Consider the following 24204-nt stretch of genomic DNA (forward strand, 5'->3'; position numbering starts at 1 on the left):
TTTGGTTTTGGATTTGGCTCGGACTGGTGTTTGTATTTGGGGTGAGATTTGTGTTTCTTGAATTGGATTCCTCCATTTCTAGCTTTGATAACATGTGCATCTACTCAAATCGTCAACAACAGATAGAAAATACTTAGAACCATCTCTGCTGATTTCATTACAAGGCCCCCATTTGTCACAATGTATTAGTTCGAAGCATTTTTTTTGTTTTGCGATTGCTTACATTAAAAGGTAGTCTATGTTGTTTTGCTAGGGGGCAAATGGAGCAATGATTCATGCTAGAAGAAGCAGGTATGTGGATGTTCCCATCAAGACTAAATTCAGAATATGAAGAGTGCCCTAATTTGTAATGCCATAGATCATAATTTTTTTTTTATTGATGGCAGATGCAGAAAAAAGAGGATAGACACTTGAACTATTTGCAGGTATTCGATAAAGCTGAATGAGAGACTTCCTTTCACACCATATGATACAATCCATCTTTCACCTCACCCACTCCAGTCGTTCTCCAAGTCGAGAAGTCCTGAATATAACAATGATTAGAGAAGAAGACAAGACAACAGTTTAGAGATTGAGCAAGCTTCTTTACTGAAATTAAATTGAAAGTGAATCTAGGAATGCAAAGGACATTTTGTAAGGTAATTGCTTCTGAGATTTTGAAAGTTCCTACATGAGTGACAGGGACGTTGTCTCCATTCGGTAGAACCACAGAATAGCACACATTAGCTTGAATAGATGTAAAAAGAGAGGTGGAGCAGATCATGTGATCTGTAGCTCCTGTGTCAAGAACCCATGGGATTTCAGAAATATCTCCCTGCCTATGATGAAATGCAGTTAAGCATAGAGGCATACCAGACATTTTGTGAGTGAAATCTTCAGAACAGAAAGGATTAGTAAGTGTTTGGACGTTGTTTGATGAAGGGGTGGAGTGATGAGTGCCTGTTGCTGGTTTGAGCAGTGCCAATAGCTGAGAGTATTGCTCTTGACTTAAGGATATTTGGCTCTTGTCCTTTACCACTTCTTGATTGTGTATCATGCCTGTAGAGACCAAGTTGACAGCATGCTTTCCTCTGCCTAATTAGTAAGAAACAGGTCAGGTCGGATTGATGACAGGGCAAGTGACGTAGCAACAATAGAAGAATGATCTAGAAGGGGATTAGTTAGATTTTGTTATTGTACAGCAGAAGAATAATCAGCTTTTTGTGTAAATTTGTTAGGAAAGATTCCTTCATTTTGTGTATATATATAGGGGCTCTACTGTACATTAAACACGACAAATTGAATACAATTTCATTCTTCTTCCAATTCATTATTATCAGAATTTTTATCTTTCAAAATCTTACATGGTATCAGAACTAGAAATGGAGGAATCCAATTTAGGAAACACAAATCTCACCCCAAATTAAAACACCAGTCCTAGCCAAATCCAAAACCAAACTGGAGGAGGGAACTCAGGTGTTCTTTCTCTTGATCGAACTCATCCCAGCAGCCCTTATTATATAGGCAGCAACGATGGAAGTACTGTCATGCTGGTCACCCATGCCTTGGACTCTAGCAATTATTATTCCTGGGCTCGATCAATGAGAAGAGCATTGAGAATCAAAAATAAGCTGGGGTTCATAGATGGTAGTCTTTGTGAACCAAAAGGCCCAAATGATCCATTGATGGAACATTGGTTAAGGTGCAATGACATTGTCATAACATGGTTGTAGAATGCCATGGCAATTGATATCAAGAGTAGCACCATTTATGTTGAAACAGCTCACCTTCTCTGGCTTGATCTTGAACAACGCTTCTCCCAGCAAAATGCTCCACGTATCTTTGAAGTGAAGAAGGATATCACAACCTTAATGCAAAGTCAAGACTCGGTGAATGTTTACTTCTCAAAACTCTCCTGGATGAATTGCTGAATTATGAAAGTATTCCCAATTGTACGTGTGGAGGTCCAAAAATTGTCGTTCAAAATCAACAAAAGGATTAGGTTATGAAATTCTTGATGGGGATAAATAATTCTTACAAAGAAATTAAGGCCCAGATCTTATTGATTAAGCCATTTCCCAGCCTGAATGAGGTATATTCATTAATCCAGCAAGAGGAGAAGAGACGGGAGATATCTAATACAGTTCCTGTTAATTCTGACTCCATGGTTTTTCTGAGCAAAAGGGATTCTAGAGAAGGAGAAAATCAACCTTTTTCATCATAGAAAGGGGACAAATATTATTGCACTCATTGCAAGGTTGCAGGCCACTCCCTTGAACGATGCTTCAAGGCAAATCCAAGCAGGCCAATCTGCTCTTACTGTAAGATGCCAGGACACGAAGTGAACAAATGTTTTAAACTCTATGGATTCCCACCAGGCCACAAGTTGAACGGCAGAGGAAAGCATGCTGCCAACTAGGTCTCTACAAGCATGATACACAATCAAGAAGTGGTAAAGGACAATGGCCAAATATCAATACTCTCAGCTTATGGCACTGCTCAAACCAGCAACAGGCACTCATCACTCCACCCCTTCATCAAACAACATCCAAACACTTGCTAGTCCTTCTTCATCTGAAGATTTCACTCAGAAAATGCCTGGTATGTCTCTATGCTTAACTGCATTGCATCATAGGCAGGGAGATATTTCTGAAATTCCATGGGTTCTTGATACAGGAGCTACAGATCACATGATCTGCTCCACCTCTCTTTTTACATCTATTCAAGCTAATGTGTGTTATTCTGTGGTTCTACCGAATGGAGAAAACGTCCATATCACTCATGTAAGAACTGTCAAAATCTCAGAAGCAATTACCTTACAAAATGTCCTTTGCATTCCTAGTTTTACTTTCAATTTAATTTCAGTAAAGAAGCTTGCTCAATCTCTAAACCGTTGTCTTGTCTTCTTCTCTAATCATTGTTATATTCAGGACCTCTCGACTTGGAGAACGACTGGAATGGGTGGGGTGAAAGATGGATTGTATCATATGGTGCGAAAGGAAGTCTCTCATTCAGCTTTATCGAATACCTGCAAACGGTTCAAGTGTCTATCCTCTTTTTCTGCATCTACCATCAATAATTAAAAAAAAAAAAAAACTGATCTATGGCATTACAAATTAGGGGACTCTTCATATTCTGAATTTAGTCCTGATGGGAACATCCACATACTTGCTTCTTCTAGCATAAATCATTGCTCCATTTGCCCCCTAGCAAAATAACATAGACTGGCTTTTAACGTAAGCCATCGCAAAACAAAAAAATGCTTCGAACTAATACATTGTGACATATGGGGGCCTTGTAATGAAATCAGCAGAGATGGTTCTAAGTATTTTCTATCTATTGTTGACGATTTTAGGAGATGCACATGGATCTATATGTTAAGACTCAAATCTTATGCCATTGCTGCTTTACAAAATTTTTATGCCATGATAGAAACTCAATTTGAAGCTAAGATCAAAATCATCCGAACAGATAATGGAGGTGAATTTAACATGACTGAATTTTACCTAAAGAAAGGGATAATCCACCAAAGAACACGTGTTGAAACCCAGAACAAAATGCCGTTGTGGAAAGAAAGCACCAACATATCTTAAATGTAGGAAGAGCCTGAAATTCCAAAGTGGTCTGCCTTTGAAATATTGGAATGACTTCATGTTGACAGCTGTATATCTCATAAACAGAACACCGTCTCCCATCCTAAACCACAAAAGCCCTTTTGAGATATTGTTTCAAACCAAACCAAACTATAGTCACTTAAAAGTTTTTGGGTGCCTAGCCTTTGCTACCACTCTTATCAATGGTAGGCACAAGTTTGATCCTAGGTCAAGGAGATGTGTGTTCATTGGTTATCCTTTTGGTACTAAGGGATACAGATTACTCGATTTAAAGACAATGAAAGTTTTCACTTCAAGGAATGTTACCTTCCATGAGGACATTTTTCCATTTAAAGAAATTGATCTCAACAACAGCACATCCATGACTGATTTTGATCACCTTAGTTTCACACAAAATCTTAGCATTTCTAATGACCCTGCTATCACCCACTTGTCAGTACTAATAATAAAAATATTGAACATAACATTTCAAATAGTCCACCTCATATAGAATCCTCTAATTTTCATGTGAACACCAGTCATGAGATACCACAGTCTCCTACTGACACTCTGGAATCAAATCCCCTTGCTATCACTCATCTACCTCGCAGGTCTAACAGAATTCGAAGGACTACTCATCACTTGCAAGATTTCATATGTCAACAAGTATCTTCACCTCTTCCATTCCAGAAACTCAACAATGAAAAGGAATTGAATATTACAGGCAGTCCCTATCCTCTTAGTAATAGTCTTTCCTATGATAAATTATCTATACGTCACCGCACTTTTGCAGTTTCAATAACAAACCACTTTGAGCCTAAAACCTATCAAGAAGCCATAACTTCACCTGAGTGGTGTGATGCCATGAAAGCTGAGATCAAGGCTTTAGAACTTAATGATACTTGGGTCTTGACCAATCTACCACCTGATAAAGAGGCCATAGGTTGTAAGTGGGTATATAAGGTTAAATTTAATGTCAATGGTAGTGTTGAAAGATTCAAGGCACGCCTAGTGGCAAAAGGGTATACGCAATAAGAAGGACTTGACTATCACGAAACATTCTCCTCTATGGCTAAATTGGTCACCATCAGAACTTTACTGGCAATAGCAGCGATTAAGGGGTGGATTTTGTGTCAATTTGATGTAAATAATGCTTTTCTACATGGTGACTTGGATGAAGACGTTTACATGCAACTGCCTCCTGGTTACCCCAATATAAGTGGTAATAAAGTTTGCAAATTACGCAAGAGTTTGTATGGATTGAAGCAAGCCTCGCGTCAATGGTACGCTAAAATTTCGAATTTCATTATTGAGCAAGGATACACTCAATCAAGAAGAGATTATAGCTTATTTACTAAGTCTACTGATGGTTCTTTCACAGCTATTTTAGTTTATGTGGATGATAAAATAATGGCAGGAAATTGTATTGATACCATCAATAAGCTTAAAGCTTCTCTCAATAACAAGTTCAAAATTAAAGACTTGGGCAAGTTGAAATATTTTTTAGGCATCGAAGTCGCAAGGTCTGAACGCAACATTCACATATGTTAACGGAAGTACGCTTTAGATATCTTCACAGATTCAGGCACTATTGGATCAACCCCTCCTAGGATTTCCCTTGATCAGAATCTGAAGCTCAGCAAGGATGAGGGAGAATTAATTGTAGACCCATCAGTTTACAGAAGGCTGATAGGAAGGCTATTGTACTTGACAATCACCAGGCCTGATCTTGCATACTCAGTTTAGTTGTTGAGTCAGTTCATGAACTGTCCCAGGATGACACATTTACATGCTGCACATAAAGTATTGCGGTACATCAAAAGGGCACCTGGACAAGGGTTATTTTACTCGACAAAATCAAGCCTTCAGCTAGAAGGCTATTGTGATTCTGACCGGGGAGCATGCCTAGACACTAGGAGGTCAGTATCAGGTTATTGTGTTTTTATTGGGACAACCTTAATATTATGGAAATCGAAGAACCAACATGTGGTGTCTCGATCTTCCGCTGAAGCCGAATACCGAGCAATGGCAAACCTGTGTTGTGAATTGACTTGGCTTAGGTATTTGTTTAAGGATCTACAAATTGCACACCCTCAAGCTGCAGTCCTAAATTGTGATAATCAAGCTTCAATCTATATAGCTACAAATTCGATATTTCACGAAAGAACCAAACACATTGAGCTCGACTGCCATCTGGTTCGTGACAAGATATAAGACGGAAGCATCATCACCCAACATGTTAACAGTGCGTCACAAATTGCTGACATTCTAACCAAGGCTCTAAATTCTCAAAGTTTTTATTCTTGCTTGTCCAAGATGGGAGTAATGGATATTTACTCTCCATCTTGCGGGGAGCTATTGAAAATAGAAGATGTGTGTCAGCAGGAAGAAGAAGTTCAGTTGAAGCATTGACATAATCAGCAAGAAACAGGCTAGGTCGGATTAATGACAAGGCAAGTGACGTAGCAACAACAGAAGAATGATCTAGAAGGGGATTAGTTAGATTTTGTTATTGTACAGCAGAAGAATAATCAGCTTTTTTGTGTAAATTTGTTAGGAAATATTCCTTCATTTTGTGTATATATATAGGGGCTCTACTGTACATTAAACACGACAAATTGAATACAATTTCATTCTTCTTCCAATTCATTAATATCAGAATTTTTATCTTTCAAAATCTTACAAGACCCTTCAAAAAACTTCAATATTTGTACACATTTTTGCCGGTGCAAACGAGGAATCTGGACCATCTGGTGCTGCGTTTACAATGAAGGATGGAAAACTCTCTAAAATTCTTGTGGGTGCAGGGAAGAATTTAGGTTCTATTGGCGTTCTACCACTTATCGAAGCTCTGGAGCCGACTACAAGGGAGGTGGTGGAGGCTTCAAATAAAGGCATCTATGTAGTTCTCCTTGTCGAGGTCAGAAGGGATGGAATTTGCATTGGCGATAGTTTTGGTAGGAAGATGAGTCAGGGAGTTCAATAGTAGTTTGTTTTAGGCGTGGGCAAGGGACACAGAAGCAAAAGATGGATGTTGATATCATATTGGTGAAAATTTTCCTGCGATACGCGCGTTTCTTTTGTGGGAAGGGCCCAGTTTGGTTTCCAGACAAAAAGTTCGATTGGTTTGTTTGGTGAGGTGGAGTTTTTGGTTTTAGCTGTAAGTTTGATGATGGTGGTGGTAGCGGTTGTGGGTTTTAGATTGTGGAGACAACTGGTGGTGGTTGTAGCTACAATGATGGTGGGTTAATTTCTAGCTTGACTGAGTTGGGGTGGGTAGGAATGGGGTAGGAGATGAATAGTGATTTTTATTTCTTTTCTTTTCCTTTCCTTTCATTAAAAAGAAGAAATATGGGATTGACAAAAATGTCCATGCTTAAAATGGTCAAAAAATTCAATTTTTACATTCTTCAGGTCAACTAACGATAGAATAAGCGGTTTTCGTACATTTGGACCCCAGGTACATATTTTTGAAACCGTTTGGAACTATGGATGGCACAAAGTAAATGTTAGAACAAAGTCTGCCAAAAAAAAAAAAAAAGATAGGTTAAAGATTGTTGCTACAATTTTCCTTAGATATTAAGTCCATAAGCTCCTGAAGCCCAACATTTGTGAGTATATATTATTTTGATGGTAACATGAAATTTGCATTCAATTAGATCACTCGAACAATATGTGCAATAAATAATGTAATACTATTCACGCAAGAAAATAAATTCCTATCCACCGTAGGATATGAAGCTAAAATGTAGGCCACATCATTCTCATCACTAGGAATATAATGACAAGAACCACAACCTACCTCTAAAGTAAGTGCTACATTATACCCCTGTTTGGTAGTCATTTTTTTTCAAAATGCATTTTTCTCTCTATTCTTTTTAACCACACATTCTTTATTAAAATAATATTACACGTAAATCAAAAACTTTTCGTTATTTCTCAACCACACATTTCACATCAATTTACTATTTTAAAATGCATTTTTATATAAAAATGTCTATTAACACACCCCTATCAAACAAATGGCTGAATTCGTGGTCAAAATAGTAAAATCAGATTGTACAATATGAATATGTACTAGCTGAAGTGAGTCACAATGCATCATAGAAACTTGGAAGCCAGAGCTTAGAGCAAAACACAGACCTAATTCGGATATTATACAAGCTGGATTTACGCCTATTTCACAATTCCGATAGAGTATTAGGTACAAACTTAGTAAAGGAACTAAATCGAGAATATATGCAGTTTTCTTCAATAAAATATCTCCAAATACGTATAAACATGTAAACAAATTAGGACCTCTCGTATCGTGCGTACTACTCGAGAGAGCATTATAGTTTTATATAATTAACTGAGCAAACGAGCTACAAGTTTTGGAATTCATTGTTAGTTCATGATATTGGAGCCATCATTCGGTCACATTGACCGAATGAATATAGTTTTTATTATAAATGTAAATTTAACCATACTTAGTGAATAATTTTTATTTGTGTTTTGATGATATGATTCGGATTCAATGTTACAGTGATTGACATTACATATTGTAATCAATATATTGTCTTTTTGTATCTTTATATTATTTTGAATATCGTTGAAGATTTACTATGTAAAAATGATTTAATTTATTTCATAATAGTTCACAAACATGCTTTCCCTACAAAAAATTATTTGTAGGAAAAATAGGGTTTAGCTTAAAAAAATAGTCTATAACATGTTGCCACAAATTTCTAATTGTTGGGAAGATGTGTATGCTATAGCCTACAACATAATTTGTACAGAAAAATGAAATTATTTCTTGGGCAAAATTAACTTTAGCAGACGAACGATTTTGTTGGAAAAAAACTTGCGCGACGCATTATATTAATCTCCAAAGGGTTTGTAAGGAAAAGCTTTAGCCAACAAATTTCAAAAATTTGTGGGCTAAACTCTATCCCCTTGATGCTTGCTCCACAGATGTCCCTACAAAATTTTTTTGTCTACCAAAGGTTTTTCCTACAAATAAGAAATTTCCCCTACAAATAAATTTTCTCGGGAAAAGGTAAAATTCTTTTAGTGACAATAGGTAGAATTATGAATCAATTGAGAAACAATATCATTTTCTATCAGGTAGTTCCTAAATTCTCCCAAAAGATATTTGCCACCTCGATATTATCGAAATGTCACATTACTCTTATTTCAACCTTAGTCCTATACTCTATGAATTTCTAAAAAGCATTTAATTTTATAAGCCACTAGGTAAAAAATTCCTAATTTAGAGCAATCTTCTTTAAAGGTGATGAAATACTCATAACCTCCTCTTGCAGATGTATTTTTTGGCGCACACACAACAAAATAAACTAATTCCAGTACCTAGGTAATGAATCATGTACCTTTTCTATGAATGTAATTTTCAATGTTATGAAAATCGAACTAAACCTTTCGGTTCAATCGAAAAAAATTAGGCACCTGGCTAGCATCCAGTTCAATTAGGCATTGAAATCCCTTGTTTAAAAATTGATGTCAAACTCGTTAAACCGACAGCTAAACCTTGACTAGTCGACTCGTACAAGGTTTTTTCGAGTCTACTGGTTAGATAGGAAAAAAATGAAAAATTAGATGTATCATTCTTCGTTGTAAATGACAATTTTACCCCTGCAGTCCTTAAAATTATTATCATTGTATCCCTAATTCTTCCTTATAAATATAAGGCTTTGGTTTTTAATAAAATGCACAAGTTTATTGACTTTTATCATCTCTTCTCTTTTTGTCTCTTTTCATAACACATCAGCACGATAACTTAATTTTTCAAAGTTTTGTGAACGTGGTAATTTTTATAAGCGTAAATATTTAATACGTGTACCAAAATTAATTTGATGACATGTGAATTTTTCTACATATATATGCATCAAAATGAGGCTGCTTCTTCTTCTACGCTTTTTTACTTGTACGCAACTTTATAATGATTACTTCACTATGTGTATAATGGTTACATTGTCCTATTTGCATGTCTATATATGGAGTCAATTCACGTGCATGTTTGAAAGATTTTTTTAATTATGGATTTTTGGTAATTAATTTTTTTTATATAAATTCATATAATGTATATATAATATTTAGATTTTTTAGATGTTCTTCTATAAACTTAAATTAATAATTATCATATTGTTGCTCTTGAAGTAACACATCATTGTAATTAATATTCCAGAAGAGTATTATGTTTATTGTTCCTGAAGACAGTAATATTATTTTTATATTATTTTTTGAAGAAGTAATAATAAAATATCATGTGCTTTAGAAATAGCAAATATCTCTAATAATATATATCTCATTGTATTCCTGAAGGAACACAAATTAAACAATTCAATACTGGATTGTAATTTTTAAAAAAAACAATTTTTCTATATTATTAATATTCAAGAAGAATATTAATTTAGCGCTCTTGAAGAGTATGAATTATATTTTTCAATAGTTTAGAATAATGTTGATTTATTGTTCTTGAAGAAGCAATAATTAAAGATGATGTGCTCTCGAAGTAACACAATTTCAAAGAATATATCACTTTTAATTCGTGTTTATCCCTAACGAAAAACATAAAACTAATTTCATGAAAACATTAATTAGTTTGACTATTTGAATGATATATGATTGTATAAGTTTTAATTGTATTATTCGAAATTAAATCATCAAATTATATCTTATATTAAACCGAAAATTCAGTTTGATTTTATTATTTGGCATGACAAATTGGATCATCACTAGAACAATAATGACATGAAATTAAAAATTCAAATGGACATTTGAAGAACTAGAAGATTCTTCAATTCAATCCTGTATGATGTTTGTTCTTTTTTATGAAAATTTTTCATTAACAATCACTAACTAAAATAGGGACTGAATTTCCTATATTTTTGAAAATTAATTAGGGTGATAAATGGGGCTGATCATCTAAAGATTATTTGTATCAAATAGATTTGATACATATAATAGATGATTTATATGGTGTTTGCAACCTGAAATTTACGAAATTACTGCTCAAATTTTAAATTATGAGAATGATTTTCAGATTATATAATCAAGACCGTGTCTTGTTAATGCTAGTGGATATAAATCTCAACATTATAATAAGTGTTAGTAATGATATCAATAAATGATTTAACACTATTGTTTATTATATGCCTCCAATTAATTTGTCTAGGGAATTTAATAACGCATCATGTCAATATTATAGTTCTCCATATTATAATTGACTTATGGTCAAAATTTAATTTTTTTCATTTAATTATTTTGATAGGGGAGGATATTGTAAAATTGAACCACCACAATGCATTGAGATGGAAAAAAAAAATAAAAAAAAAAAGAAGCAAAGAATAAATGCATAATTTGAACCTTTTTTTTGCAAATGGACGATATTTTATAATGATGAAAAATAATTATGAATTTGATTAGACAATTCTCTCAACATTAGGGGAGATGAATTAAGAAGTTGAAAATAATATATAAATACATCATCATCTAAATCCTTGCAAAATATTATTCGAATCAGAAGTTTGAAAAATAATTTATTAGATGCATTTACTTATCAAAGAGATAAACAAAATCTCATGCACAAGTTTTAAATGATCCAATATGAATAGATGTCCTATGAGGACATTATATTTGATATATATATGACAGGCTTTAAGCGTGATAGTTTTTGTTTCTAATACAAAAAATCTTCAAACAAAAATATAGCACTTAACAAAGATTATCTCATCAAGGAGGCATATACTTTTGATGAGTATTTAGACATAACAAATTATAAAACCTCAAAAGAGGTTAAGATACCTGAAATGATGAAACTTCAATTATCTCAATAAGTTGTGTCATTAAGAAAAAAGAAATAAAATCGAAAGAAAAAAAATTGTGGACAATAATTTTGCACATGATGGACTGTATCTATAATGAGGAATCAAAATAAATGTATCGAAATATATCGATTGATGTAATGATTGATCAAATAAGATGGACTCATTTGGTATAATCGTTTTAGTGAATATTTGTTAAAGGAATGCCATAAAAAATGAGGATATTTGTTCATATGTTTTCATAAAGAAAACAAATATTAGAATTGCAATTATTGCAATTTACGTTAATGATTTAAATTTAACTAGAACTACTGATGACCTCAACAAAACTGCTGATTATTTAAAAAATAAATTTGAGATGAAAGATTTGAGGAAAATCAAATTTTGTCTTGGGTTGTAGATTGAACACTGTCCAGAAGGATTATTTGTTCATCAATAGATATACAAAAAAAGATCTAAATTTTTTTTATATGGATAATGCACATTAACATCACCTATGGTTATTCGATCATATGATATGAAATGAAAAACCTTTGCAATTTTACATACATCCATAGTTGGATGGTTTTCATCTACATCCACAGTTGGATGGTTTTCATCTACAAATTTTTTAGCTTAAATGTCTTAATTCACAACAAATTGCAATTCATACTAACAATGAATTTAATCAGTTGTAAGCAAATAAAAAATACCAATAAAAAAGTGATGCTCTACGATTTTATCTGTTGGTAATTTCTCCATTTAATTCATTGGTAATTTTCTCCTGGCGTAGTTTTTGGAACAAATAACAGTAATAGCAACTAAAATTCTTGTTTCTAATACGTTAGGAAATTGGCAGTGAGAGTTTCACGTGCGGATGGACTAACAAGCAATTTCCGCTCGTTAAGGCTATTACCAATGGAATAGGCGATTTAGGACTAAAAAATTCCTTTGCTCATTCCGCATTTATGTAGTGAAATCGAGAGCAATTGTTAAAGCAACTTATGAGAGTAACAATCTAAATTTGTTATTTTCAAGAGTTTGTTAGAATTCTAATTGCTGACCAATTCTTAATAATCCAATTCTTTTGATTGGTAACCAACAACGTGAACCAAGGAGAATCTTAATTGACTAAGATGGAAGAAAGGAATTAAATAGTAACCAAGGAAGAATACTCCTTAAGGTCAATAACTGCCATTAAACAAGAAAAGTTTTGGCTCTATGATGAATATTTTGGTTCTAAATCTTGAATGACACAATTTAAACACTTTTCTAAAGTGTTATTTTATCCTCTCTAAAAGCCTTCTTCCCTAAAAATCCCGAACCCATTTTGCAATCATTCTCCTTCTGCCCCATAGTTATCTTGAAAATGAAAACCAATTCTTTAGCCTGGATATTTGACTTTCTATGTGCTAAAGTCGTTCTGGGATTGGCTCTCGAAAATCCTCATATGATTAGGGACAGAGATATGGATTTCCCAAAGTACAACTTGTTGGAAGCAGAAAAACGCGGTGACAATTATTTTGAAGCATCTTTTTAGTTATATAAAAGCATAAATCTGTCCATTCATTCTCTAAGTTAGATCATCATCATCATCGAAGGACTGTCTCATGTAAAGAAGACGAATTGGGATAAGACTTGAACACCATTTCATTGTCTCTTCCGTTTTTTCATGATTTTATGTCATCTTATTGCTTAAAGTGTTAAGAGGAATAATTTATTTCTTTATGCTTTACATTAAGAATTGTTCTGATCAAATCAAATCAATTCTTTTCTGACTCTCCAAGTTAAATTGCGTGCAGGCAGAAATGGGACAGTCAAATGGGAAACATATGCAGATGGAAGAAAACTTTTGGCAACAAACGATAATACTGGCTGGAAAGAAAAGGCACGTAGAAGTAAAGGGTGTTCTTCCGGTGGAAACACGGTTTACTGGTACCATGCGGATGATAGTACAGTATTTCTACATAGGCCTTTCTTCATATTAGCCACCATAATTTGTCTTAGCATATCTACTCTCCTTCTTTAGCCCTTTCAATTTACCTAATTTTTTAGTTCAATATTCAGTTTCTTTTATGTTGTGCAGAATTATGACATATATTTGGCTTAATATATGGTGTATGTGATATATTTTGTAGATTTCACACTCATTGTTTTGACCTTTCTGACACATATTCGCAAAAACACGACTAGTGACGGATGTAGATACTTTTGAGTTGGGACATAATCAAACTTTTAAAAAAAGTAGTGTCAACAATCCATCTCTCGTCCACAGTTACACTGGAATTTGTCCCACAACTTATCAGGAGCCTGTTTTGACACGACCCGTCCCGAATCACCTTAATGGATCCGACACGTGTCGTGAGTCGAAAATAGATATTAGCTAAGTGCCGGACCCACCACCAAGACAACCTTGATTTGTCTGCCTGTTAGGAAATTTTAAAGAATTTTGATAGAGTCTCCTCTAAAATATGGACTAAAACCACCTGATATATAATCAATTTCCTCAAATCAATACATATAATATAAAACAAGTACAATAGTGCCTCAAAATGCAAATTATTCAAAATAAAATACTGAAAATTTGAAATTTACTTGCTTTTCTATCAACAATCCTCAAATGTACTAAATATACCATATAGTGATCTCATAACAATCTTTTCTAACATAAACTACATGTAACCTAAGAAACAGGTACTACCTAATATCATAAAGTGGACCATACAACTAATGACGCGTGGCTCAATTCAGTGGATCGACAGGCTCTAATACTGCTCAACTCGAATGCTATCTGATAAGGAAAAAGGTTAACAAAATATGAGCTTGCAACTTAGTGAATGGATAGATTGAAAATAAGTGTACTTTTCCATTTATGCATATTTCCTGATAATTCTATCTCTATTAAATGTTTGGGAAAATGCTTAAATCTAGCAACACTTTCAACTAAGCATGACTGCATTATAAAATTCTTTGTTCTTAATTACTGCAAAGTATAACGAATACAAAGAATCTAGTATTCATGAAAATCTATGGAATATTGTTGTTGCTCAATATTATAAGCCGGAAGCTTTATTCTTAGAACTAAATAAATTGAACTCTATAATCTGAAATCCATAAGTTGAACTGTAAACGGGTAAATGGAAGCTGAAGACTAATAATCCTCTATATAATTAAAATTTACATCAAATATATCCCGTGTAAACATCTACTAATGATCTGAAAGCTATAAATCATACGTACATAAACCTTCTGATCAATACTCTGTACACAGTCGTAGCCCCTCAATGTACAAGATGGAAACAACATAATCATCTTTATACACGGCTGTAGCCCCTTAATGTATAATGGATACCTTTACCCACGGTCGTAGCCCCTCAGTGGATAAGAAATACCCTTACACACGGCTGTAGCCCCTCAGTGTATAGGAGTTAAATACATGACTCTAGTACATGGCCATAACCCCTCGGTGCACTAGAGTAAGAAAATAAGGCATCTCATGTAATTAATTTGCTTCTATAAAATAAAAAGAAAATATTCTTTTTGGAAACGTAGATTCTCCACTCATAGATCTATGGATAGCAATCTGGTCAAATTGACCAACCTTGTCAAGCTTTCACGTCATCACCTGAAATACGATGTAAAATAACTAATTTAACAACTCCCATACTATGTATCTTAACATTTAATTATGAAATCTTAGAACTTGACTTTTCGGCACTTGAATATATTCTTTAGTTTCCTTCACAATTGAAACAAATTCTACCTTCTAGCATTTCACTAATCTTTAAATTATCATAATTGCCTACATCCCAAAAATAAAAACAATTCTTTATTCTAATCTAGTGAAACTTGAATTCCCACTCGCACCAATCTAATTTATATCTTATTCCATAGATCCATTCTTTCAAGTTAATAGATCATCACCATAATCATGTTCACAATTAATCCTTACTCAAGTATCCAATTTAAAATCTAGGGTTTGCCAAAAATTAGTATTCTTACCTTAATGAAATTGGAGATTAAAGAATCAACAAACTTGAGCTCCAATTTGTACTCTTAGCCTCTTAAATCTGAAATTTATACCACAAGTTAAAACCCTAAAAATTTAACATAAAATCATTCATTTACCTCTTGAAGAAAATATAGAGAAAGGAGAATGGAAATAAGCTTGAACTATCTATTTTCCTTCCTTTTTCTCCTCTTCTTTTTCTTCTTCTTTTTCTTTTCTTTTCTTTCTTCTTTTCCTCCTCTGCCGTTTCCAGCCTCTCTGCCCGGTTTGGTATGAGAAATATCTATAAAGTAATGGCAATTGGGTTTAAATGGTCAAATTAGTGGGGTTTTGCAAGGTAAGTCCCTCATCTTCCATATAATATAACATTTAGCCATACTAAATTTCATATAATAAAGTATTAAATCCTTAACTTCCAAATTTTGAAAAATAAATCCAAACTTAAATTTTTTATCCATCTTAAACCCTCAAAATATTTTTTATCATAAAATAACCCCAATAAAATACTTTCTTACAATTTAGTCCCTATTTGACTTTGACTTTGACAATTCAACCATTGATTTTTGACCTAAAAGAATTCGGTTGTAACAATCTTACCTCCTTTAAAGAATTTCGTCCTCAAAATTCAATCTACTGGGATTCAAATATATCAAGATATAGAGCACATAGCATACTTGATCTTTATATGCCCATGATGTCTCTTCCATTTATTGCATTCTCACAATTTAACTACCACCCCAATCTAACTTCACAGAATTCATTCTTTCTTGCCCTTGGATTTTCCTTGACCTTTCCTATATCAATATCTTTTCAACTCTATTAAGACGAGCTCTCTTTAATTGCACTAATAATCTTAACTCATAATTTACATTTGAAATCTACTAAGCCTTAGAAATAGACGATACATTCTTAAATATCAACTAAACTGTTGTAAAATCCATCATTAAACAATTGACACAAATTTTGAAATAACATCTTAAAGACTAATATATGATATTCTCAACTTTTTCATTTTACCAATTCTTAGAAAATTTGATCATTTCCCAATCTAAGATACTACTTTTCATGTTCTTCAAATCTTCACCTTATGTCATGATTTGAACTATTCTCTTATCAAAGTCTTTCTTTGTAGTCATTGACTTAATAATTTTCTTTTGCATCTACCGTCCAAATAAACAAGTCTTTGAAATATGCCAATATCATATATAGCATCAATTATCGTCACTTGTATCTATTTCTTATATACCACCTCCATGAAAAATAAACGATTATCCAAGTTCCCTTTAATTAAGAAACCATAGCTGATAACCTCTCTTCTGAACTTGCTTCATGGTGTCTGACATTCTATTAAAAGAAACTACACAAAGTAATTTAGTCATATAACTCCTTAAAACTAAGTTAAAGATAGATACTCAAACTCCACCATATCAATTATGTTCTTATTTATATGCTATTTTATAAATTTATCTCATGAACTAACTGTATCATTTGAATATAATCTTGTAATCTTCATCAATCTATCGACAATGATCTAAATACCATTTTGTCTCCATTCTATATTCTTGGAATCCAAAATAAAAAAATATTAGAGGGTAATTACTTCCATTCTAAATAGACAATCAACTAAGTTAAAGATAGATACTCAAACTCCACCATATCAATTATGTTCTTATTTATATGCTATTTTATAAATTTATCTCATGAACTAACTGTATCATTTGAATATAATCTTGTAATCTTCATCAATCTATCGACAATGATCTAAGTACCATTTTGTCTCCATTCTATATTCTTGGAATCCAAAATAAAAAAATATTAGAGGGTAATTACTTCCATTCTAAATAGACAATACCTGCAAAAACTCAATTGTTCATGATTTTCTAAAATTCTAGCTATCCCCAACAACAATTGAGATAGCTCAATATGATGTCCTTTTCCTTTAATTCTATTTCACTCAATGATAATCTATGCACAACTTCAATTTTCACCCTTTGAATAATAATTTACCTTCAAATCTAATGATAGATGAGTATAGATGTTTCTCGCAATGTGATAACACCACAATCCTAACTTCAACCCCAATATAATCAACTATAAATCATGTCTTAATCATGCCTCTTCAACAATCCATATTATAATCCATAATTTATAAGTTTAACTCAAAATACTTTCTAAACCCAAAAATAGATCATTATCATATATCAAACATTCATCAACTTTAGATAGAAAACAAATATTTTCTCATAATATAATCTGATAGTAAAGACCCTTTATACCTTAAAATCTAATGATAGATGAGTATAGATGTTTCTCGCAATGTGATAACACCACAATTCCTAACTTCAACCCCAATATAATCAACTATAAATCATGTCTTAATCATGCCTCTTCAACAATCCATATTATAATCCACAATTTATAAGTTTACCTCAAAATACTTTCTAAACCCAAAAATAGTTCATTATCATATATCAAACATTCATCAACTTTAGATAGAAAACAAATATTTTCTCATAATATAATCTGATAGTAAAGACCCTTTATATTCCCAAACCCACATAAGTTGGTGCTCTTTCTTTCTATGAAGAGACAATAATAACATTTAATCAATAATAATCTATAATCATACTCCATAAAGAGACCATTGACTTATTGTCAACACATAAGCCTTCTTGTAAATTACGTAAGGACCTTTAATCAAGATAATGTAACCAAAGGATACCATTCCACGGAAGATTTACATTAGACGATCACCATATACTTTAGATTATCCAACATATCATCCATTTATTTCATAGTGAATAGTTCTCAATAAAAATGGAATACTTTATTCATGAAATCCAAAAATACAATCGAAACTAGTCAAAAAATTACATCACTAAAAATTCATCAAATTCACCTTAACTTCCAAATTTTAGCTCGAAGCTTACAAATGGTACGTAATATAACAAAATAATACAACCAATAGCCGTGACAAAATTAATTAACTTAATAACCCAAATATCTCATCACATTATTTTGTCAGGACAACCATAAATTTCATTTACTTGCTAGTCACCTGATTATGTCATGATCATGTAACCTGGTCATTTATAGTTATATTGTAGGATTTAAAACATCTATTTATATCGATTTTTCTTAACATCACAAAATAATAATCTTCATATTTATCACATGAATTTTTCACACATCAATTGCCACTAAGAAATTGTATTCTTATTTCTCAATCTCCATCAATTTCAACTCTACCATTCTTTATTCTTTTCTTATACTATAATTTACATAGCATCATTTCATTCTTCAAGCCACACATGCTTATATGTGAAAGATGATATACTAACCCCTCTTTTCATTTCCTTTACTTCAATGCATGATTCTTCTTCTATAATTCAAAAGTGAAAATCAATGTGTTTCATAGACTCACTTCATTCATATCATTTTTACCCAGTTTACATAAATGCACAAATCAAATAATTATTTTCCTTCAACAACAGTTTATCCCACAATAAATAGTCTTTGTGAAGTCTATCCATACCTTTCTAACATTACTTATAATCAAATAGCCCATAAATAATCAAAATGATCAGAGCTACATGAATGTCAATTTCCTCGATGCATAACATACATAATAACACATTATTCTCTACCGATCAATATTCGATATAATATCATCATCTATCCTCCACGAGATTCTTGTCATATATATAGATATACATCACCTTAATTTCTATCCTCCCATGTGAGTGGCTACAAATCACAATAATCTTCGACAATGCTATTGATCATTTAGCTTCCCAAGATAATTAAGATTTCTCATATAATTGTCATCAATTACACATAATATCATTCCATTTTATTTATCATGCAAATTATAACAGAGACTTACCCATATCTAAATTTAAAAAATCACAAAATCTTGTATGTAATTCAATATTTAGGCAACATGGTACTCCATTCCTTCGAATGCATATAGATAGGTAACCTACAAACTCATTAAAACTCTAATTCCAAACTTGTATCTTTTCACTGTTCCACTCTTATTGAGTACTAGGTAGCATACACCTTTGTACCAACCTAACAGCTGACAATGTTACACTCTTATTAAGTACTAGGTAGCATACACCTTTGTACCAACCTAATAGCTTATAACATTGTCAACCATTAAATCCCTGCAACTGATATACTTACATACTAGTCATTTTTGAATTTGTAAAAAAATATTCTCTCATTTTTCATTCATCATAACTTATTTTCATACACCCAAACCGAGTAAACCCTTAATATTTCCTTCAACGGTAGTTGAAGTACAGATCTAGATACTTAATTGTTCCTGAATCAACAAGGAGGGAACCATAGTCCTATTAATTTACTCAAAATCGCCAGGTAAAACATATTCAATAACACTATTTTCGTCATGAATCGACATTCCATATGATTTCATTATATCTGTCATGAACAAGATTTCTTATTATATCTCCACATCTTGATTTTCTAATACATGCATTTTCTTCCATATACTAAATATAATTACAAATTCCCAGGATAATTCTCACAATACCACAATCCTTTATATTTATAAAATAATCATAATTTCACCTTGTAATGTCTCCAATTATACATATATCAACATTAGACAATATTTATTATTCAAGGCATCTACAAAACATTCCTTGTAATAATCATAAAAGAAATTCATAACCCAAAAAATCTCATTACTAAGAAAAGTTATACTCTTTGCTTAACTACCTATTGGATATATAGCGCAATTATTAATATACTAGAGAAATATAATATGGCGCCAACATGACAACTCTGACAACTCTCCTTACCATCGAATAATTATCAATAACATCCTCATACTTATTATGCTCAAATCAATAAAGATTCTTCTACTTTCTTAGCTGCCATATCTTCTTTATCAAGGGCAATATGAGTTTCAAATACCACATTGAAGCCTGTGAGTTCTGCCACCACGCCACGACTAACAATCTTAATTACATGCTATTCTAAAAAAAGAAACTCATGAACCACTTATCTTAACAACCACTGAACCATGCTCTGATACCAATTGATATGACCCATTCCGAATCACGTAATGGATCTGACACGTGTCATGCACAGATGATAGATATCATCTAAGTGCCAGACCCACCACCAATGCAACCTTGACTTTTCTGATTGTGAGGAAATTTTAAAGAATTTTCACAGAATCTCCTCTAAAATATGAACTAAAACCACCTGATCGATGATCAATTTCCTCAAATCAGTACATATAATATAAAACAAGTACGCTAGTGCCTCAAAATCCAAACCCGAATCACGTAATGGATCTGACACGTGTCATGCACAGATGATAGATATCATCTAAGTGCCAGACCCACCACCAATGCAACCTTGACTTGTCTGATTGTGAGGAAATTTTAAAGAATTTTCACAGAATCTCCTCTAAAATATGGACTAAAACCACCTGATCGATGATCAATTTCCTCAAATCAGTACATATAATATAAAACAAGTACGCTAGTGCCTCAAAATCCAAACTATTCAAAATAAAATACTGACAATTTAAAATTTACTTGCTTTTCTATCAACAATCCTCAAATGTACTAAATATACCATATAGTGATCTCATAACAACCTTTTCTAAAATAAACTACATGTAACCTAAGAAACAGGTACTACCTAATCTGATAAAGTAAAACATACAACTAATGACGTGTGGCTCAATTCAGTGGATCGACAGGCTCTATCAACTCGGCTGCTATCTGATAAGGAAAAAGGTTAACAAAATATGAGATTGTAACTCAGTGAGTGGATAGATTGAAAATAAGTGTACTTTTCCATTTATGCATATTTCCTGATAATTCTATCTCTATTAAATGTTTGGGAAAATGCTTAAATCTAGCAACACTTTCAACTAAGCATGACTGCATTATAAAATTCTTTGTTCTTAATTACTGCAAAGTATAACGAATACAAAGAATCTAGTATTCATGAAAATCTATGGAATATTGTTGTTGCTCAATATTATAAGCCGGAAACTTTATTCTTAGAACTAAATAAATTGAACTCTATAATCTGAAATCCATAAGTTGAACTGTAAACGGGTAAATGGAAGCTGAAGACTAATAATCCTCTATATAATTAAAATTTACATCAAATATATCCCGTGTAAACATCTACTAATGATCTGAAAGCTATAAATCATACGTACATAAACCTTCTGATCAATACTCTGTACACAGTCGTAGCCCCTCAATGTACAAGATGGAAACAACATAATCATCTTTATACACGGCTGTAGCCCCTTAATGTATAATGGATACCTTTACCCACGACCGTAGCCCCTCAGTGGATAAGAGTTACCCTTACACACGGCTGTAGCCCCTTAGTGTATAGGAGTTAAATACATGACTCTAGTACATGACCGTAGCCCCTCAGTGTACTAGAGTAAGATAATCACATCAATTATTTTCTCATAATTTCAAAACAATCATGCTCATTTACTAATTCTCGAAAATAAGGCATCTCATGCAATTAATATGCTTCTATAAAATAAAAAGAAAATATTCTTTTTGGAAACGTAGATTCTCCACTCACAGATCTATGGATAGCAATCTGGTCAAATTGACCAGCCTTCTCAAGCTTTCACGTCATCACCTGAAATACGATGTAAAATAACTAATTTAACAAGTCTCATACTATGTATCTCTTAACATTTAATTATGAAATCTTAGAACTTGACTTTTCGGCACTTGAATAAATTCTTTAGTTTCCTTCACAATTGAAACAAATTCTACCTTCTAGCATTTCACTAATCTTTAAATTATCATAATTGCCTATTCCTTCACAATTGAAACAAATTCTACCTTCTAGCATTTCACTAATCTTTAAATTATCATAATTGCCTACATCCCAAACATAAAACAATTCTTTATTCTAATCTAGTGAAACTTGAATTCCCACTTGCACCAATCTAATTTACATCTTATTCCATAGATCCATTCTTTCAAGTTAATATATCATCACCATAATCATGTTCACAATTAATCCTTACTCAAGTATCCAATTTAAAATCTAGGGTTTGCCAAAAATTGGTATTCTTACCTTAATGAAATTGGAGATTAAAGAATCAGCAAACTTGAGCTCCAATTTGTACTCTTAGCCTCTTAAATCTGAAATTTATACCACAAGTTAAAACCCTAAAAATTTAAGATAAAATCATTCTTTACCTCTTGAAGAAAATATAGAGAAAGGAGAATGAAAACAAGCTTGAACTACCTATTTTCCTCCCTTTTTCTACTCCTCTTTTTCTTCTTCTTTTTCTTCTCCTTTCTCTTTTCTTTTCTTTCTTCTTTTCCTTTAGCCTCTATGCCCGATTCGGTATGAGAAATATCTGTAAAGTAATGGCAATTGGGTTTAAATGGTCAAATTAGTGGGGTTTTGCAAGGTAAGTCCCTCATCTTCCATACAATATAACATTTAGCCATACTAAATTTCATATAATAAAGTATTAAATCCTTAACTTTCAAATTTTGAAAAATAAATCCAAACTTAAAATTTTTATCCATCTTAAACCCTCAAAATATTTTTTTATCATAAAATAACCCCAATAAAATACTTTCTTACATTTTAGTCCTTATTTGACTTTGACTTTGACAATTCAACAATTGATTTTTGACCTAAAAGAATTCGGTTGTAACATGTTTGGCCCCCATTTTTTTTCCATTTTTTTCCAACCTTTTGTCAACAATTGTGGGCCCTGTGTTAGAAAATGAGATAGCCACCCTGACAAAAGCTGAGGCCTAAATCGTTTTAGGCTTCTGTTTGAAATTAGGCATTTGCATCTTCCCATTTTTGTCCTTCAATCAGAATTTTATTATTTTCATTTCCTGCCCTTTAATTGGAATTTTATTCTTTCATTGAGGGCAAATTAGTCTTCAAATCTCAACAAATGATATTGCCTCTGTCTATTTTTGACATTGTCTTGTCTATGCACGGTAATGAGTTTTGACAGAAAAATTTGACAAAAATGGGGGCCAAACACACACCAAAAAAGACTTCCTCTGAACTTTCCCAATCTCCGTAAATTCAAAAATAATCACCAAGCACAATATAGCCAAGTCCCAACAACCCCATGGCTTGGACCTTCATTAATCAGCACTCAAAAACAACCCAGGATTCCTTTTTTCTCCCTTTTTACCTTTTCTTTTTCTTCAAAAAAATTTCAACAACCAATGCAAATACCAATAAACACAAGAATAGAAGAATATAAATCAAAAGATAGAAAACACTAATCTTCTTGAAAGGCACTGACTTCCCTTTAATCCCAATACCAAATGCATCAATCTCGTACATATATTTCAGCTAAAGCAAAACTTTTCGATACACACAAAATTCAAACATCAAGTTACCTACATCAATTTACGCTATTTGCAATATTTGAACAGCTGAATCAAAAACTAATTTATTCAACAAGTCCCAATCAGAAAGCAGATCTGAACCAAGAAAAGGCCCATAAAATGAAAATTTTCCTCATTAGTTCAAGATTGAAAATCTGTAAAGAAAATTAGGGTTCAAAGCATCTTTTGAAAACCAAGGGAACAACAAATATTGGGTTGGCTAAAGTGTTATAGCCTGGAAATAGATTTGAAGAATTAGAATTTAGAATGCACTTCAGGCTTTACGTTTAGAAGGGGTAGATAGCCATGAGCAGTTAAGTCGATGCCGATGGGAGAGTAGAAGGTAGACGGGGGAGGGTGGCCATGTGGGGTGATGAGTGACGGTCTGAAGCAAGCCTGTACGAATAATTGAAGAAAAT

The 24204-nt window shown here is 32.7% G+C and overlaps 1 protein-coding gene and 2 long non-coding RNA genes across 4 annotated transcripts; 1 reads left to right on the forward strand and 2 right to left on the reverse strand.

Moving 5' to 3' along the window:
- Positions 1-12605: 12605 nt before the first annotated feature.
- Positions 12606-13504, forward strand: LOC111371873. Its single transcript, XM_022994031.1, has 2 exons — positions 12606-12885; positions 13177-13504. Exons 1-2 carry the CDS (start codon positions 12744-12746, stop codon positions 13401-13403), a joined length of 369 nt encoding a protein of 122 aa, XP_022849799.1. The 5' UTR covers positions 12606-12743; the 3' UTR covers positions 13404-13504.
- Positions 13505-13899: 395 nt separating this feature from the next.
- On the reverse strand, positions 13900-15670 carry LOC111372085. Of its 2 annotated transcripts, XR_002698681.1 has the most exons (3): positions 15377-15670; positions 14615-14999; positions 13900-14165 (listed from the first exon to the last, which is right to left on the reverse strand). It is a non-coding gene; the product is annotated as an uncharacterized LOC111372085 (long non-coding RNA). The 2 variants fall into 2 exon arrangements; XR_002698680.1 differs by lacking the exon at positions 13900-14165 and having other exon boundaries at positions 14443-14999; positions 15377-15669.
- Positions 15671-21920: 6250 nt separating this feature from the next.
- LOC111372086 lies at positions 21921-22703 on the reverse strand. The gene is made up of 3 exons (XR_002698682.1): positions 22665-22703; positions 22491-22558; positions 21921-22043 (listed from the first exon to the last, which is right to left on the reverse strand). It is a non-coding gene; the product is annotated as an uncharacterized LOC111372086 (long non-coding RNA).
- Between the last annotated feature and the right edge of the window lie 1501 nt (positions 22704-24204).

The sequence above is a fragment of the Olea europaea genome, chromosome 23 (assembly GCF_002742605.1).
Source record: "Olea europaea var. sylvestris chromosome 23, O_europaea_v1, whole genome shotgun sequence".
NCBI classification, from domain to species: Eukaryota; Viridiplantae; Streptophyta; class Magnoliopsida; order Lamiales; family Oleaceae; genus Olea; species Olea europaea.

Excerpts from the sequence above, each read along its gene's own strand:
- LOC111371873 (XM_022994031.1), top strand. The coding sequence starts at position 12,744 with ATGAAAACCAATTCTTTAGCCTGGATATTTGACTTTCTATGTGCTAAA. Across the intron at positions 12,886-13,176 it reads GTTGGAAGCAGAAAAACGCG|GCAGAAATGGGACAGTCAAA; the intron begins GTGACAATTATT and ends AATTGCGTGCAG.